This window comes from Ooceraea biroi, chromosome 6 (genome assembly GCF_003672135.1).
Source record: "Ooceraea biroi isolate clonal line C1 chromosome 6, Obir_v5.4, whole genome shotgun sequence".
Lineage (NCBI taxonomy): Eukaryota > Metazoa > Arthropoda > Insecta > Hymenoptera > Formicidae > Ooceraea > Ooceraea biroi.
Genome location: NC_039511.1, coordinates 5,192,276 through 5,210,893, shown reverse-complemented (window position 1 = coordinate 5,210,893; position 18,618 = coordinate 5,192,276). Strand labels below are relative to the sequence as shown.

Sequence of the window (18,618 nt, the reverse complement as noted above, 5' to 3'; positions counted from 1 at the left end):
TTTCAATCTCGCGTGGCACCGCGCTTTCAAGGATCGCCGTTTGAAGCAGCGCCGAGAATTCCATCCGATACGTATTCAGAGGACGATAATTTAGTGAAAAGGAATGCACGAGAGCCTATTGTGCGCGATATATTATTGTATGCACGGCCGCGGCGCTTTCATATCGTTGAGTATCGAGTGTCCGTCCGATAATCCGCGGCTTTGCCATCCGCTAATTACGAGTTTAACCCTTTACCTCGGCGTCGCCCGCTTCACAAAGCCGAAATTTACAATTCCGTTAATGCGACGCATTAAATTGAAATCAATTATTCGAGTGTACCCCCACCAGCGCTACATTTCATTATGCCGTTCTTCGCGACGCTTCTATCCACCATTATCGGCGCGCGTTATCCGGACGATCAGCGACGCGTGCACTGAAGCTGCAACGGTACCTTCATTATCCTGCCGTTGCAGCTTATGTTACGGGAACACGTAAACAGTTAAAGGATAACTGAACTAACGAGAGAAAAGTGCACTCGGCGTACGGATCAGCGTGGGCGAAATCTCATCTTTACGAAACGTCGAGCAACACGCAATTTGCACGAAGCGGTCTTATTAACGAGTCTTGTTCTTGGGATGATTATAGCGTATACGTTCGCGCGATGAATCGTTTCTAATAAAAAGGATCTCTGCAACGGTGCATAGGATCGACAATCGATGTTTCTCGATCCACGAATAAAATATCCGCGCCTGTTTATCGGCACGCTCGCTCGCGCGAATTCGTCTCAATCTGACCGCGCGATAAAGCCTCGCGTGGAAATGGAGGACGCACGTGGCTAAGCGAAAGTAGAATTTCGTACGCGGAGATGTGTTCGTGACGATAGAGACCCAATCGGAATTCCACGGCGAGATACATCCGCGGAGAAAGCGCCGTAACCAATGGATAGACGAGGCAGGTGCCGCCGTGTTCTGTTTGCCGTGCATTTCACGAAACCGTGTACACAAAACCAGAAATTGCGGGATTAATCCCGGCGCACGCGTGCCTTTCGGGAAATTACGGCGTTTCGCGCTGCCGGATGCGAGTCGACAATGTGGGATTATAACAGTAAGACTAAAGCCGCGGTATCGTACGTTTTGCGGAAACGAATGCTATCAAATTATCGTTGGTACGGCACGAGTTAATGCGCGCGTTCACGACACCTTGATCTAAATATCGTTATTAATTCCTGCCCTATCGTACTCGTTGCGCAGCGCTGAATCGGTCGTTTAAAAGCCAGATATGAAAGCTGGATTTCACTTCTCAAATCTATCAAATATGATTTCCTCCTTGACTCGAGATATTGTATATTAAATAACAATTTCCTCGTTGACTCGAGATACTGTATATTAAATGACAATGACAATTTGCACATTAAGCGCCCCTCTAATCAAATCATAAATAAGGTTAAATGCCGACCATACCTTCGCATTTGCTGTATTGTGTGCAATAAATAAATCGAGAAATTATTCATTCAACTCAACCACAAGCTTTCTGACGAGCTTTCGCGAGCGCTATGACATCGCGAAACTTTACGTGCGGTATTCTCAATGGCAGAGTCTATTTAAGATTAATTTACGTCTCGAGGCGCAATTAAAAAATTAACTTCATACAAGACGGGTAATGAGATGAACAAAGCACCACGCCTTGAGAGCCTGACGGGAGTCAAGGCAAGATAAATGAACCCTATTTTGTCACGGCGGCCTTACGGCCGTGTCACGTGGCTTTTCCACTCGCGCAACCTTAATCCCCTTATTCATCGTTCTCCGGCAGCGCTCCTAAAAGCGTGTGAACCTGCGCCGCGATGCAATAAGTGTCGCGTTACCGGACGATAGAACGAATTATTGGGTCGCGGTCGGTTTCGAAATCTGCGCCTGCGACGATCAATCCGTAAGAGCCGATTGAATTTCACTTAAACTCGGAGAGAAACGGGAAATCCAGCGACGCAGATCGCGTTCTGCGTGCGGTTAAAATCGCGAGGCGATTGTGGATTTACGTACCTAGGAATTACATGATTGCCGAGTCGGAGTTGATCATAAATTCCATCTGCGTAATTGAACCCCTCATCTACGGCGAATTAAACGGCACGTTCGAAAAATTACGGACAGGATAAAAACACATGGCGGTTGCAATGGCGCTCCGAGGTTTATTATTTCTACATGAGTGTGATTACGAATTAACAGCCTCAATTATTACTTAAGCTTATTTCTTGAAATATTATTTGTTAATGCCAAATTCTTTATCTCTTATTAAAGAGAACTGATCCGCAGTTGAAGAATTAATTCAAAACCAGTGTAAATATTGTACAGAACACTGATGTGTTGTCTATAATTAAGTAAACTCAAAGTCATATTGTAATATGTCCGATTATTACGAACGTGACATGCAACGCTTCATGCTCATACTTTGTCATCGTCAGGTAAAGGAAACAGTTTGTACGTTATATACAGGGTGTCCCGGGTTTTAACCGACAAACTGCGGGAGCATATTCTACTAGTGGAAATAAGAAAAAATTCTTATATCGAGTTTGCTTAGAAATGCTTTATTACAAAGTTATAAACCAATATTGAAAAGAAATATGAGATAAGTAACAACGGAACATAGTGTAGAATTTGGAAGGTCGAAGATGTTTATGTTACGTGTATTCACATGTATTCATGTTCACTATGTTGAAACGATTCAGTATGATTGTTACTTTCACAACAGTAGCTGTTAGATTTCAATCGTCGTGTCAACTAGCAATTACTATCAGAATGCCAAAAGTGTTTTCAAATGAGGAATACACTGATATTCATTTCGTGTATGGGCTCATAATAATCCACATACTACCAGACAAAGAAACTTTCAACACGAATTTCGATGTAATGTTTGGATGGGTATGCTTCATGACCGGCTTATTGGTCCGTTCTTTTTACCTGACCGATTGAACGGAGAATCTTTTCGAAGATTCCTATCAAACGAGTTACCAATTTTGATGGAAAATGTGCCATTGCAGTTTCGCCAAAACAGCTGGATACAGTTAGACGGTTGTCCATCGCACTATGCTAGACAAGTTAGAAACTGGTTAGATGAACATTATGCTCATAGGTGGATTGGTCGAGGAGGACCGGTTTTCTGGCCTCCAAGATCGCCCGATTTAACGCCTCTTGATTTTTATTTATGGGGAACTTTAAAAAATAAAGTTTACAGTACAGAAGTAATCTCGCTTGAAGATTTAAAGCAACGAATTACTAATTCAGTTACTGAGATGCAACAAAATTTTCAGGAATGTCGTACTGTAACAAATTCTGTACTACGTCGATGTCTAGCTTGTATCGATGTGCAAGGACAATATTTTGAAATGCGTCACTAAATCATTGCGTACATAATTTTTATTTTTGTGAAAAAATCCGTTGTTACTTATCTCATATTTCTTTTCAATATTGGTTTATAACTTTGTAATAAAGCATTTCTAAGCAAACTCGATATAAAAATTTTTTCTTATTTCCACTAGTAGAATATGCTCCCGCAGTTTGTCGGTTAAAACCCGGGACACCCTGTAGAGACAATCGAGGGTTGATCGATTCCGGTTTTCGACAGCGGTTACGGCAAAGCGGGGGCAGCGAAATGGTCGTTGCACCAAACTTCTGATCAATTAGCAGAATTTCGAGCAATATCACACCGTCGCTTGCTCGTCGCGCGAGCTGCATTGATTAAATCGGAAGCGTGTCACCGACTATCGATTTCAAAACTCCAATATCGCACTGCTCCCACTCATCTCGAGCTCCTCTTTCTCCTTTGCTATCATTTTTCCTTCTCTCTTTCGCTTGCAGACAATGTCCGTCTGCGTTCGCGTTACGTCTCCATGCCTCGAATTTCTCTCTTTCCACGCGCGATACCGAGCTATCTCTTCTGCGGGCGAGAATGAACGGCCGCCATTTCGCGGCGATGCTGGTGGTGCCAGAGCTGAAACGAGAAGCGAGACGCCGAGCGCTGCTGCGAAGAGGGGTGGAGAACCAGCAGGGTAGAAAAGAGGGGGCAGAAAGCGAGAGAGAGAGAGAGATGGAGGGAAAGAGAGACAGACGGACATCGACCAGGAGGAACGAGGGATTTAAACGCCAAATTCAGGACCGAACCACCACTCACTACCTCTCTCCTGTACCTCTCGAGTTCCCTCGCTACCCTCTCGTCGAGTTTTACGTCACTCGATATATGCACGCGAGTTTATGCCGGCGAGCCGGTAATTCCGGCACGGGGCAAGAGTTTCACGTGAGCTCCCTCCCCTCCGCCCCTTCCCCGTCCCTTGTATCACGGGAGGTAGACGAGAACGGGGATGCAGGAGGAGCAACGGGACAGGAGGGAAAAGCGGGAGATGACGGAGGCAGGACGGAGGCGAGAGAGCGCGAGAGGTATCTGCCTTATAGGAATTTCTGAAACGTCACTCGCGCGGGCGAACGCGCGTAACTTCGCGCGGCCGTTTCGAAGGAAATTTAAGTTTCATGGAATCGAGGTGGTACGTCCGTGCGAGCGAGCTGGTATATGTAAACGGTCGTTCGTATGCACGCCGAAAGAGCAGACGGATGGTGCATGCATCGTGGTATAGAAACGGGAATATGGTACATACGGTACGTACGTACCTCCCCAGGTGCGCGAAAGCCGAGCCCCGGGTTGCAGCGTCAACCAGAACAACCCCCGAGCCCACGAAGAGAAGAGGTAGTACGCGCACCACGTCGTCATCGTGCGACACGGTTATTAAAAAATGAGTGGCCGCGCGCGAAAATTGCGCGCGCGCTCTATTTGAATAATGCTGCCGGCACGGAATCGCCGCGGCGAGACAAAACGGGTTAAACATTGCGCCTCTCGCGGCTCTGCTGCTACCAACGAGAGAAAGAGAGAGTGAAAGAGGGAGAGAGGGGAGGAGAAAGAGAGAGAGCAAATAGCCTCGGTGGTCGCGACGGACTATGAAAGGCAAGGGTAAGCGAAAACGTGGGCGAGGGGTGAGCGATTTCGTTTGCATTTTGCGTCGCGCGGATCCCTTGCCGCTCCGCTCGCTCACTCGCTCGCTCGCGAACGACGAAATTACGATCTCCATTCTAGAGGCGTCGCGACGCTGAAATTGTGTCTTGGAGTAAGTTATCGTGGTGACTCCAATTTCTACGCTGCGAAATTATCTTGCCCTCGCGACTCGCCTCGATAAGCAACGCGAGAGTCCAATTGCACGCGATATTCAAATAGCGTCTCACCATCAAAATAAGTAGATGCAACGAGAAATAAGGTACTGGATAAAGTCGCGTCAACCACTAGTCGAACAAAATATTGGGTTGTTCGGAAAGTAATTTCGTTTTTCACAAAGAGATGTCGTTAGTCGCGTTCCTCGATACTTAACCTTACTCTAAACGGCAAATTTGTTTTATATTTTGACAACTGACATTTCAGACGTCATTTAGTATCTTATTGTGTTGCGATCTGTCAAGTAATTGTTTTTTGGCATCACATCAAACATGGAAAATCAAAGTGAGCATTTTCGTAATATTTTGCTTTTTTACTACCGAAAGGGTAAAAATGCAGTGCAAGCGAGAAAAAAATTGTGTGCCGTGTACGAAGAAGATGTATTGAGTGAACGTCAGTGTCAGAATTGGTTTTCGAAATTTCGTACTGGAAATTTCGATTTGAAAGATGCACCACGTTCAGGTCGGCCAATTAAAGCTGATGACGAGAAAATAAAGGCTCTGGTGGATGCAAACCGTCGCATAACAACACGCGAAATTGCTGAAAAGTTAAATTTATCGAATTCGACCGTTTACGATCATTTGAAACGCCTTGGATTCGTTTCAAAGCTCGATATTTGGGTTCCACACAATTTAAAGGAAATTGACTTGATTCGACGCATTACCATCTGCGATTCATCGTTGAAACGTGAAGAAAATAAACCATTTTTGAAGCGAATCATAACTGGAGATGAAAAATTGATTGTTTACAACAATGTTAAGCGAAAACTATCATGGTCCAGGCAAGATGAACCTGCTCAATAGACATCCAAGGCAGATATTCATCAAAAGAAGATCATGCTTTCTGTATGGTGGGATTGAAGGGGAATCGTATTTTTCGAGCTACTACCAAGCAACCAGACGATTGATTCGAAAGTGTATTATCGTCAGCTGGATGAATTGGATGCTGCCATCAAGCAGAAGCGACCAGAATTGGCGAATAGGAAAGGTGTCGTATTCCATCACGACAATGCCAGACCACACACAAGTTTGGTCACTCGCCAGAAGCTTTTACAGCTTGGATGGGATGTGCTACCACACCCACCATACTCTCCTGATCTGGCACCATCCGATTACCATTTGTTCCGGTCTCTACAAAATTCTTTGAACAATGTAAACTTCGATTCAAATGAAGGCGTCAAAAATCACTTGCTTCAATGTTTTGTCAATAAGGAGAAGGACTTCTATGAGCGTGGAATCTTAAAGTTGCCAGAAAGATGGCGAAAGGTAGTGGAACAAAATGGCCAATACATCACTGAATAAAATTTATTCTAAATATGAAAAAACCGCCTTTCATTTTTCCTTGAAAAAACGAAATAACTTTCCGAACAACCCAATAATTAGTGTATTTATTAGACACTGACGTTTCATCTATTCGAATTTCGATTGATCGTTTGATTGATTGATTCGATTTTCTGTTTAAAACGAATTTTCCATTGAAGCCTAAATAAAAATATTCAAGTATAGAAGAGAGTAATAACGCATGGTAATGACGTTCATCTTCGCGCGTGCATTTGTGAAAACAAGATATACAATACCAGAATTGCAAAAAACAACGTCATTTCAAATCTCCCAGCGTGATCCGTTCTCTCTCACTGCAATCGCACATCGAGACACGCGCTGGAATTGAAACGCAATGAACAAAACGGCTTTCATTTGGCAACGGCGGCCGTAGCAAATTAGTTGACGCGTCGCAGTTACCGGTAGAAGAAACACGCGCGCGATGGCCAAACAAATGTTATGCAAAATTGTTTGGCGGATGGAGAGAGAGCGGCGGTGACGACGGGCGGGAGGACGGCAATATGCATGAACAATTCTCCACCGCGTCGGTCCGTGGTGCGTTTATCCGTCGAATGATTACACGCGCGCTCCTCGCGATTTGTCGATGAGAAGAGAAAAAAAGAAGCTACGCCGCATACGTACCGTGTGCGCGGCGGCCGAGCAGCTCGGCTAATAAAACTTTCAATTGCATTTCTCGCGAAACGCGATGATGATCTCGGCGATGCTCGCTACCTTCGGCCGATTCGGTTATTGTTATTACACGCGAGCTTGTCGCTTCTCGCATTGCGGAGAGAAAGAGAGTGAAAAGCATAAAAAAAAAAGAGTAAAATAAAAGAAAAGAGAAATATCGCACCGCTGAAAGGTCTGTCGCAAAAGCGGGTTCATAGCGTAACTTTTAATTACATTTATCTGCCGGAGATGACGCGTTCCGCCCTTTTTATTCCGCGGTTACTCTCACTGGCCGAGGCTGAGAGCGCGCCGACACTCAATTACAGAGGTAGATACATGCATCACCTCCGCTCGTCCTCTTCCTCCCTCGCTCTTTCACTCACCCCCCTTTCCGCGTCGCGAGAATCTTTTACACGTGTGTAAACGCGGCCACCTGAAAGCCGCGCGCGCTGTTTCACGCGCGAATGCTTCAGCGAAATCGTGCATACACATCACACGTCGCGTTTCGCGAATAGACCACGCCAAGCCAAGCGTGACACCCGAAGAGCTCGCGGGATTTTCAAATTTTTTTTCGGATATCGGGGATCTCTTAATCCTCAGAATGGCGAACTCGACCGAGATTAAATTTTTTTTCGAGAGAGACGAGCATGCAGCACGCTGATGGAGTGGAATCACGCTAGCCAAGAGTGAAAATGAGTGAAAATAATTGAACGCGTTTGCTCCCTCTTTTCATCCTTTTGGGCTTTACTATGTGCTCAGGTTCATCGGGACACCTGATTAAGCGACATTCTCAAGTGAATAACCGACAGCCTCACCACCAACGCGCGTACGTGATAGAGTAGCCCGAATAAAGGACGGAGGGAATGAGGATGACAACAGATGGAAGGGAAGCACCCTCTCGCGCATAGAACACGTCCGTTCGCCGTCTCGTTATTACGTTTCGCGGTTGTCCATCAGTGATGGTAGATTCGGGCCGCTGCCAGCACGGGATAGGAGTGGACAATGATTGTCCATGCTGGTTCGGCGATGACAAAACACCGTTGCTCGACATAATGCGCTCGCGAGCGCGGCTTGAGCGCGGTGCACGCCGTGAAAATTGGCCCGTCAAAATTGGCGGAGCCTGTTTGAACGTTGACAAAATACCGGCTGGCTGGCTGCAAGGGTCAGATGCCACTGCTTGCTCCCCATTCGGCACCGTCGGCGACTTGGAAAGCTTTTGTCACCGAATCGATTCGACTGCCAATTAACCAGATCTCAATGGTACGCGTTCCGAAAGTGCGCTGTCACGCGCGCTTGTCCAGCTCGCGTACTCTCTCGTGCAGACGCGACCCAAATTCGACGATAAAACGTCCAGCACCGATCGAGTCGCGTTTTTCTTCCCCGACGCGTCTGTATAGTATGCATACGCGAATGACACCATTGCAACTTTTGCCACAAAAGAGAATTATTACTAGTTGTATAGTACATGTGCGGTGGATATTGTATTTCTCTGTTCTTCTATCTCTCGAAAGATAAGTAAATGGCGTTAGTGATTTTCCTCGATCTCGACGTAAAGATTTTTATAACACGTACAATCATGCTATTATATTATATGCTGTATAAATCGCTGAATGCGTTCCGTTCTGTTCCGTTTGTCATTTCGCTTCCTAAAATTAAAATCAGGATCGATAATAAATGTACATGTACGAAAACTACAGTATTAAAGCTAATAAAGCGACCTCAAGGGAAATTAATAAATAGAACAGACGTAGCACCTGCACGTCGTCGGCGTCGTTGAAATTTTGATCAAGCGATTTACGGTGTGCTCGTCCGTTATAGAACATCGAAGGTACCGCGCTTAATCCTAAGAAGCGTCATAAGCGGATTCGCCTCGCGCTGGTTGGAAAAAGAGGAAACGAAATTTCCGACTACATCGACCTCGGAACGACTGAGCGCCGGCGGCCCGGGGGTAGAACGAAATATCTCTCGAGAGGGTAAATGTCAGGAATAATACGCTGGAAAGAAACGCGTTCGTATTTTAAAATACGTCTCTAAATGAATATAATTCCGCGGAATGAGTTTCTCTGCAGTTCCGCTATATAAGATAGATTCTTGTCGCGAACGTGCACCGCATATCATTCTTGATCAATTAAGCGTTCCCGTCAGAAAGAAAGAGTAAATTAGAGAAACAGAGAAAAATACGTTTATAATTTTTTAGCTATATGTCGTTCTATGTATTATTCGGAAAGCTATGATTAATCCGATGTTCAGTAACGGAAACGTTAGCAGAGTTTAGCAAATTTTCGCGTGCAATTTAAGAAAGGTGTGACTGATACGTGTACGCGATGCATATAACATTGACTTGCAACCGATCTAGTTGCGGAAACGGACGAAAGTGAATACTTTCTCGTGGCATGGATCGTATGACAAATGTCTCGCGCGAATTGACGGCGACGTTAATCGCGAACAGTGTCGGGCGGCGCGATTAAAATTCCACCCGCGAGAAAATCGCATGAAGCGCGGAAATTGTGTGCGTGGTTATCGTGAAAGGGTCTCCTCGGTACGTATAATTAAGACCTTTTCACTCGCTCTAGTTTCCCGTCATTTTGCCAGGTTCGCCGATGTAGATGCGAACCGGAGATGGAGATGAGCCTGACCGGAATAAACACTTTGGGAATGGACTTTCTACCATCTTTGCGCGTGCCTTTTTCGCCAACATTTTGTGGGTCAGTATTACTTTGACCGCAATGCTATACGTGTATATGTACGTGCGTACACGCGCGCGCATTTCGACGTCCGAAAGCAGAATCATCGTCAAACATTTCATTCGATAAAAATCGTGATTCGTCAATCTCTTCTTTGCATTTTCTCGGTGAGAAACACTCGAGCATCGGAGATAAATATGAAAAATACTAAAACCCTTTTATTAAAATAATTGGAAGTATGCGAGTCACAGTAATATCCTCTACTAATAATTTAATCTGCATGTCCATCACAAATTGCATAATAGTACAAATTTCCCTAAATAAGATTGGCTTTTGAATGCCGAACGCGCATGACAACGAGAACAGCATCACGAGACGGCTGGGTGCGGTCTTTCGATAGAAGCCGACGAGATTCGACGCATCGGTGATTATAACGTTAGTGCGCGCTTCGTTCCCAGCAGAATTCATGTAAATTTCAGGAAGATTTGCGAGCGAACATTTAGCAGAGCATGGGCGATGGCGTCGTCGCGAGAAAATCCGACCGTCGCTACCGGATAATTCACTGATGGCTAATGGCCGTCCAACCGAAGCGGTGCACGTGCGGCGCGAATTTAATTCGGTATAGCTGGATATTGCCATGGCCGACGATAACACGTCCATATCGACCACTACCCTAAAGGCAAGTCTCACATGAAAAGAGAAATAAATTAATAAACAGCGATTCTATCTCCACGCCGTGGGAATGACGGACAGGGGCAGATTCGCGCGTCGAACGCGACGAACGTCAAGTAAAGCGCATTAATTATATTCCGATAAACTCGTCTCTAACTCGGCGTTGGCCGATTTAATCCGTAATATGGTATATGCAACGACCAAAAATTCGCATGCCTCAAATTACGAATATATTATACGAAACAAGCTCATCGATGTAATTTTGTGCACGTAATACAAGATTTTAGGAGAGATTCTATTTATGAATATACAATTACGTCATTATGATCTTCAATTTCATCTATCGATTTAGAGTTTTCAGATATAACCAATTAATAGTTTATATTAATTAAAATGGCAGAACGGTCGAAATAAAAATTCTAGCAAAGACACCGTTTCAGGACACGTGAAATAATAATTGTTTTTCGCGAGGAAACGTAATAAATGATCAATTTAACGTACGAGCGGGAGATGCAATCTGTTTGTACCTCGTTCAATGCGCTCCACGTATCTCACTGTGATGTTCGCAACGAACGCGTAATATTGATCATCAAACACGGCAAAAGTGAAGTAAACAGATAAATGAAACTAAGGTACAATCGCTCAATCGAACAAACATGCGGTATCAAATGATATTTAGCCGGCAATACCGATTGAAATGGCGCAGAATTTGTTCTCGGGTTGATGAATGTACAGAGGAACGTACCGGAAAGATGCGCGCCAGCGGCGGAAGTTATTTATTATTCGTATAATTTGCATACTATAAATGTTCTCTCTCACGAGCTGGCAAAGGTCGCCTCTAAATATTCCTCGGGTAGGTGCGGTACACACCGTTTTGGGAAACTCCGCGCGTATAACTCGACGTTTCGCGAATTTTTCTCGGTCGTGAAGCACGCTGTGCCGCTGAAAATACTCACGACGAGTTTCGTGCGAGTTCTTTTTATTACGAAAAGATGGAAAGCGAGTCCCGCTGGAAAAATAAAGAGTGCATCGTTACCGCGTGAAAAAGGAGTCTCGCGTGAAAAAGGAGTCTCGCGTGAAAGTGCCGATCGTAATCTCGCGCAGAAAATTCCAAAGTGCGAATTAGCATGAATTCAATTAAAGTCCCGTCCGCTCAAAGAGGAAATTCGATAAAAATGCGGACTGACGCTGTCTTTCCTGTCGTTGGCCGAACGGATCGCATCCGGTCTGCTACTGAAGTCGATAGACACGTTTTCTATTTCGAAAGCGGGATTCTTTTGTCTCGAGCGACAGGAGTCCGTCTCGTAAGAACGTATCAAAAGGTATAATATACCATTCAGGATATCCACGCGATCCGTCAAACTTTTCAAATAGAAAGTGATAGATTCGGTGGCTGATTACGTGATGGATGCGTATTGAACTCATCCTGGCCTTGAAACCAAAAGCAATAGGAACTCGGAAGCCCGCGAAAGCACCCGCGTCATATGTGAAAACAATGTATAGCGAATGTGTAATGAAAATTAGATTTTAGGATTTTTGATAATTTCGTATTTTAGAAAATATGAGATATTACAGAAGAAGACTTTAACGCATATATACAAATTTTTTTTTAAATGGCTTTCTAAAATGGCTTCATCCACGCGAGCATAGAGATAACTTTACAAATCTTGATAGAAAACAACTTTAATTAGTGTACAGATGTTATAAATACAAATTATACTCTTTCTAATATAAGAGATATCTTTCTCGATATGATAAGCCTTGAATAGTGTTACATATCGAATCTTTAAACGCAGCTTTATCGCAGCGATAGACGCAGAACGATAAACCGAAGCGATAAATCTACGGGATCCCGCAGATGCAATTCGCAAAAAGGAGAAAACGTGAGAAGTTATGATTTGAATCGCGTCAAATGTAATCAGACCTGTCGTCGCTGCTGCCGCGCGTGAAAGTATCGTATGCATGGAGTATGCAGGAAGTCTAAACGATCGTTTTGTAACGCCCGAGTTCATATCGGAGGAACGTCGCGATGAATGGGAGACGCTGATGGCATTTCGCCGTGCGTACGATGTTTAAAGGCCCGTCTACATAGGCCGCAACGCCAGACGCCAGACGCAGCTCGCAGACGCAAACGCAGCACAGAGAAAACGCGTTCAGAGGCTTAATTTTAAATAATCCTCAATAATATTATAATTATCAATAATTCTCAATAATATTATATTATTAATGACTATATTTTTACATAAAACATATCAAATATCATTATATGTCATTATATCATTGTATGTTTTTCTAAAATGTAAAATGCACGTATTCACGACAAAACTCATTCCCGAGGCATTCTCTAAAATCCTCTGAGGTCAGAACAATTCACGTTATGTCAAGCATTCAAATTATGTCAGTGTGAAAGTAAAAGGAACCTGAAGAATACGTTAGAATTATGCTGCAGTCGAGCGAGAATGATCCTGGAACAACGATAAGAGTAATGATCAGATTTGTCCCGGTGCCTCGGGCAATCGTCTAGCTTGTATCTTAATCTGGCCTTGAACTTCGCGCCGCTCCAAGTGACACGTATCCGCACACATGACTTGAGGTTGCTCAGGTCGGCTTTCACACGAGTTGGCAACGTTATATAATCATGACATTCATAGTGATCGTGAAAAAGCTCAAAGTTCGCGGTTCAATTTAGCAGGATTGTGGCGAGCATATGATTTAAATATGATTATATCGTATAAAACATATATTATACATCGTGTAACACGTAAAAGGCATGTTATACAAGCGGAACAATCTCGGAAATTACACAGCGGCGATAGAGATTGAAAGGCAGGGAAAGAAAGCATTCTTCAAGCACAATAAAGGTGCAATATAGCACACGGTAGATTGATCATGAATTACGTTCTATCTGTACAAAAGTACTCTTGTCTAATGCTCGAAGAAAGCAATGAAATACTGCGTCCAGACTGGCGTTGAGTTTCCATCGAGAATAAGAGAATATAATAAGAGAATATACGCGAGACGCGGACCAAAATTAATGCGCGAGATATTAAGCGGGGAGGGACTTTAATATGCGATGTCGTGTCTTTTACGAGGAGAAAGTCGGTAAAATGTTTTCCTCGCGTAGGTCTCTCCGCGAGGAGGAAACGCCGGAGACGACGACGAAGCGGCAGAGCACGACGGAGGTTAAAATTTGATGCAACCTCGCCTGGGTTACTTACGTGGGAAGCCGTCCTCGGAACAAAAGCGACCTGACGTAAGCAACTGCGAGCGCGTGCCGTTCCGATCTCGCGTTCTCCGCCGCGCGGAGATGCATTGTATCACGATAATGAAAGTGAAGTGTAACAGTCGTGCAACAGTCGCACAAAGCCGTGAGAACAACGTACAAAAATAGCTTAAGGGTTCTTAAAGGTCATCGAGGTTTCGCCGAGATGTACGCCTCGTCCACCGGTCATCGAATTCCGGACAAGATTAACCAAGTTGTTGCGAAGATCTACCCAGGCTTACCTTTCTTACCTTCGAACGTACTACTTGCAAACTGTATTCTACGCGAAGTTCACATCGCGGTTTCGACGCTTTCCCTAAAGAACGCTTCATGCGTTGTAATACGCTAACTACCAGTGTTTTAACGCAAATGTCTAGTCATTTGCATGTGGACTTGTTTTCATTGTATGCTTTTCCTTAGTTTGTAGGCAGCACATGTGCTTATGCCTCATTTCAAGTAGTATTATCATATTTTATACTATGTTACAAGAGAGTATCCTGAATAATATGTAAGCGCCAGTATTCAAGGATTCATTTCAGAGCGTTAACATCGGTTCTCTTTAGACTGACGTATTTCGAAAAGGAAGGCCGTTTTAAACATTGACTTGAAATGTGTCGCTTTAAAAGTGTTATTACGTATTGCAAGATTGTTAATAAATGTGTGTGCTTGGAACTGCATCAGAAGGGTATGCAGCGTGATAATGGATTAAGCGTGACGGCATGTAAATGCCAGATGCATTTCGTGACGCAAGGTCCGGTGGTGCGCGCCGTTGCATTCATGCCCTTTTGCAGAGGCGACTAGGTCGCCTCAACTGGTAACCGACAAGTTCCAAGTGTCGTCGTGGAGACACGAGACCGTGTTGTAGCCGCGTACGCTTTCTCCGTCCTTCTCCGGCCGCCCTAGTCGGGTGGCGTTTCGAAACGGAAGAGACAAAGAGCTCGAAGTCGCGAAACAATGAGACCTGATATCGCACGGTTGAACTAGGTACCTCTCTTCTCCCTCGCGTTTTCACGACGACGACGACGACGAGGACCATGCTGCGCCGTCGCGCAGCTCCACATCGCCGACGTCGCTCGTGTTATTGTGCGTACACTGGCGAGGAGAGCGAGGCGGGGAACAGGGCGTTTACCTAATGGCGTACAATTATCGTCCCTGAAAAAACCCGTCCGCCAGACGGTCTCTTCCTCTCGTTTCTCTCGCCCCTCCGCTTTATGGAATCAACGTTTTAGCGCGGCCGGGCTGTAATTAATCCTCGACGCGTTAGCCGCTGAAGATGAACGCGGATGTTTGCGCATAAACTCATGCGTTTTCTTATAACGCGGATGGGATGACAGATGGAATTTCGCGGTTATTTATGGGACATGGAAACGCGACACGGTGCAGATCCCCGAGACCGCCGTTCGTTTTCCGTGTTTTAGATTGCTTTCTTACGTAGATGTACGACATAACTTTCACGGTACGTAAAACGGAGATTACCAAAATTCCGACGGATTACGTAAGGTCGTCTTAATTGTTCGGGCGCGTGTGCTCGTTATGCGCAAGCAGGACAATTTCCGCGTTCGTGAGCGTCGGCTACATCGTAACGGGGCTCTTCCGGTGGGGACGATTAATTCTGTCGGTCGTGGGGCAAGCGACCGCGCCTGTCGACCATTCCCTGCGATTTTTGCGCTTTCGTTACGAATGGAAATTTTTGTTTAATTTGACCGGGCGCCGCGCCTGAAAAAATAGCGCCGATAACGACCGCATCAGCAGCCGCGGCAGTAATTGTCAGTCGCAGTCCACGACCGCGGAACTGTTATCCGTCTCGAACGAGCCGTTTTTCCTGCCACGTCACATATTTCCCCATTTCATCCCCGATTAATTTTCATCATTCTTTCCGCCGTCGTTACATGCCGATAGCAAGCCACTGTCGATTACAATGCATTCGCGGAACAGTCATTTACGACGAGCCATCTCTCGCTCGGGATTTTAATGATCTGGCGCGAAAGAATGGGATTCCGTTCCACACGAACGGAAGTCTAATTGTTGCATTCAGAGCGCGGCTCTTACCTCCCTCGTAAACTGCGCTCTTAGACACCCGTTCCCAAACTCGTGTTCCTTTCCTGCTCGATAAGCGCGACCGAGATCTGGATGTAAGACTCGAAGCCTCCAAGGATGCAGAGAATCATCGGATCACTTAATTCACTGCTGATTCAGCAGCTCGTGAATCAGGATGCTTCATAACACTGTCGATAATCGCGCGAATAATTGCAGTTGGCCTAATAGAAAGCCGGGGTGATTTACGATCCCGGTTAAAAAGTTCCCCCGGGAAGTAATCAGCTTAATCAGACGCAGACAGTTACGCGTAATTATACCGGCGCTATGCAATTTCCCGTTGCGATCCACGCAATGCACTTTACGAGGTAACGCGCTTAGTGCCCGCGAGAGTTAAACGCGAACGATAAAACCGAACTTGATGGCTCAGGAACCGGGGCTCATTGTCAGACGTGAATAAGAGACGGGTCGCCGTCGCCGCCGCTACCGCGCTCTCCGCCGTGCGTCGAACGTTATCTTAATATTTCGCGCGGAAGGCAATGAATCTTAAACGGTCGTAGACATGGCTGCGCGATCCCGCGTCCTTTTACGACAGATAGCACGGGAACTTGGTTCCTTGGCACGACACTTACGTGCTTCTTCCCGATAAAGTACAGGGCGACGCTGAATCTCGTGTGTTCAGCATTATAATTACTTGCTTGTTTAAATCGCTCGTGCCAGATTCTGGTGAACTTGTTAGCTTACACGTGTTCCCTTTTTACCTTTTACTCCCGTACGAACAATTTCGATTCTCGAGTTGTAAATAATTGCGGCAAATTCTGCAAATTGCCTGCAAAGAAGACAAATTGAAAATCCAATAACGCGTACCCTCAGAACACCTGCAACACGCGGAAGATAATTACACCCATTCAACGATACTTTCCTCTAAACTTGAGATTATAATAATGCCATTATTGATTAAAGTAGGCTGTAGGAGGAGATCATGGTAAAAGTGCTCCCCGTACTACTTTTCTCGGTGAGCGTCTAGATCAACGAATTATCTTTCACATCTCAAAGTGTATCGATGCGTCCCGACACTCTCGCTCGTCTGAGGAGCTCGGTCAGCTCGTGAGCGTGTGAGCAACGGGCGCTATCTTTCTTTCTTCCCACCACGGCGAAAGGCGACCACGGCATCGGCGAGCAAAAGCAAGAGTCAACGTACGTACGTACGCTCGGTTCCGCTCCGCGGTGACGAGGATACTACCGACCGTGTACCATCGAAAGGAGTCAGTTTCCGCGTAGTCTTCGGCGCGTCGGTGTCACGCCAGGTGTTGTTTCTTACCTGTTTCACTCCAAGTGTCTATCTGGACGCGAATACGGACGTGAAGGCGCACTCGAATGCAGATAAGAGATGCGCCCGCCGATCCGCAATGTTCATCGCGCTCAAGTCGCTCTGCTCTCGCTGGGTGAGTACGAGATTCGCGTGCAATCCGCCGGATTAGTTGTAGGAAGTTGTGCACGAGCCAATCGGCAAGTTCACGCTTCGATAAATGCCAAAGTCCCGAAGGCAGATACGCCGTGCAAAAGTCCAACCGTCGATCTTGCGCGAATCCCGCAAGCCTCTGACAGGGAAACATGTAATCGGGTGGTAATCGAGTAATCGGCATAAATGTTCGCCGATAAAAAATATCAGCGCGAAGTCTAACGCTCGACATCGATTGTTTGTCCGATGCGACATCGAGACATTCATAGATTCGAGTTATTGACGCGTCGAAAGTAAACGCATGGATGTGGAATATGTATTGTGTCTACAGCTTGTTAATCACCTTCGATTAATTAAAGCTGATATCGATTTGTACACGTAGATTACTGATATCATTATCGCCGCGAGTCAAACGGTATTTTGGTAAAGGCCATTTCGCTTGTTTGAACGTCAAAGCCAGAGGTCGAGGCTACTAAGGCCAGCTTCCGCGCCGCACCGACGGCCGCTGTCATTATGACGATCGTATAGAGATGCGTTCTCGATGCGGAATGCACACTCGCTCGGTGTAAAGCGCATATCCTGCAGTGCGGTGTAAACACGCTGACACGTGCCGAGGTCCCCCCGGGGAATCTCTCGAGAATCAAGGGCAACTGGTTAGTACCGACTATGGTCTATATCCGTTTCCACAGCTCGTAGAGCCGCAAACCCGGTGGAACCGTATCTCCGGTTTGACGTCAGGCATCGTCGATGCTGGCAACGACGACGACGACAATGACAATGACGGTGACGACGGTGACGACGACAACGACGACGACGACGGTGACGACGACAACGACGACGACGATGGTGACGGTAGCTGCGGCGGTGGCGGCGGCAGCATCGGAACACCACAGGGAAATCAAGCGTTCTCCGCTTTTATTTGCATAAAATGATGGGACTAACCACGTCACGTTCGAAACGTCGGCCTCGCTGATTTTCCCTGCGAATTTCATTATTCCCCGGCACACGTCCCACCTGCCCTCCGTGCACTCCTGCCGTCCACGTGGTACTTCGATTCCGCGGAAACAACACGCGGTGACGGTAATTAAGCCGAATGCAAATGGAACAGCACGCGCGAAGAAATTCCCTGAGTGAATCTCCTCCCTTGGCATACCGCGAGAGCTGGAATACACTCGTGCAAACGACGCCTGAAAAGACAGAGCGGAATAAAAAAAGAGAGCGTAATTGCGAGTGAGAAAAAGAAGAATCAAGAGTGCATCTACGGAAAGGAATGCGTGTTGCAAAGTTTTTGT

At 45.8% G+C, this 18,618-nt stretch overlaps 2 protein-coding genes across 5 annotated transcripts in view; one reads left to right on the top strand and one right to left on the bottom strand.

The window, feature by feature from the left end:
• Window positions 1-18,618, bottom strand: part of LOC105284340 (tudor domain-containing protein 1) — a 162,438-nt gene that overhangs the window by 104,910 nt on the left and 38,910 nt on the right. The gene's annotated exons all lie outside the window — the stretch shown is intronic.
• LOC105282051 overlaps window positions 1-18,618 on the top strand; it is a 58,478-nt gene that overhangs the window by 3,631 nt on the left and 36,229 nt on the right. The window contains exon 1 of one of the 2 annotated variants that reach the window (XM_011343748.2): window positions 12,833-17,309. The exons of the other annotated variant lie outside the window; for it this stretch is intronic. Within the exon in view, the coding sequence (XP_011342050.1) occupies window positions 17,255-17,309 (55 nt within the window). The 5' untranslated portion in view covers window positions 12,833-17,254. Of the gene's footprint in view, window positions 1-12,832; window positions 17,310-18,618 lie in introns of those variants that run through there. 2 annotated transcript variants of the gene reach the window in all.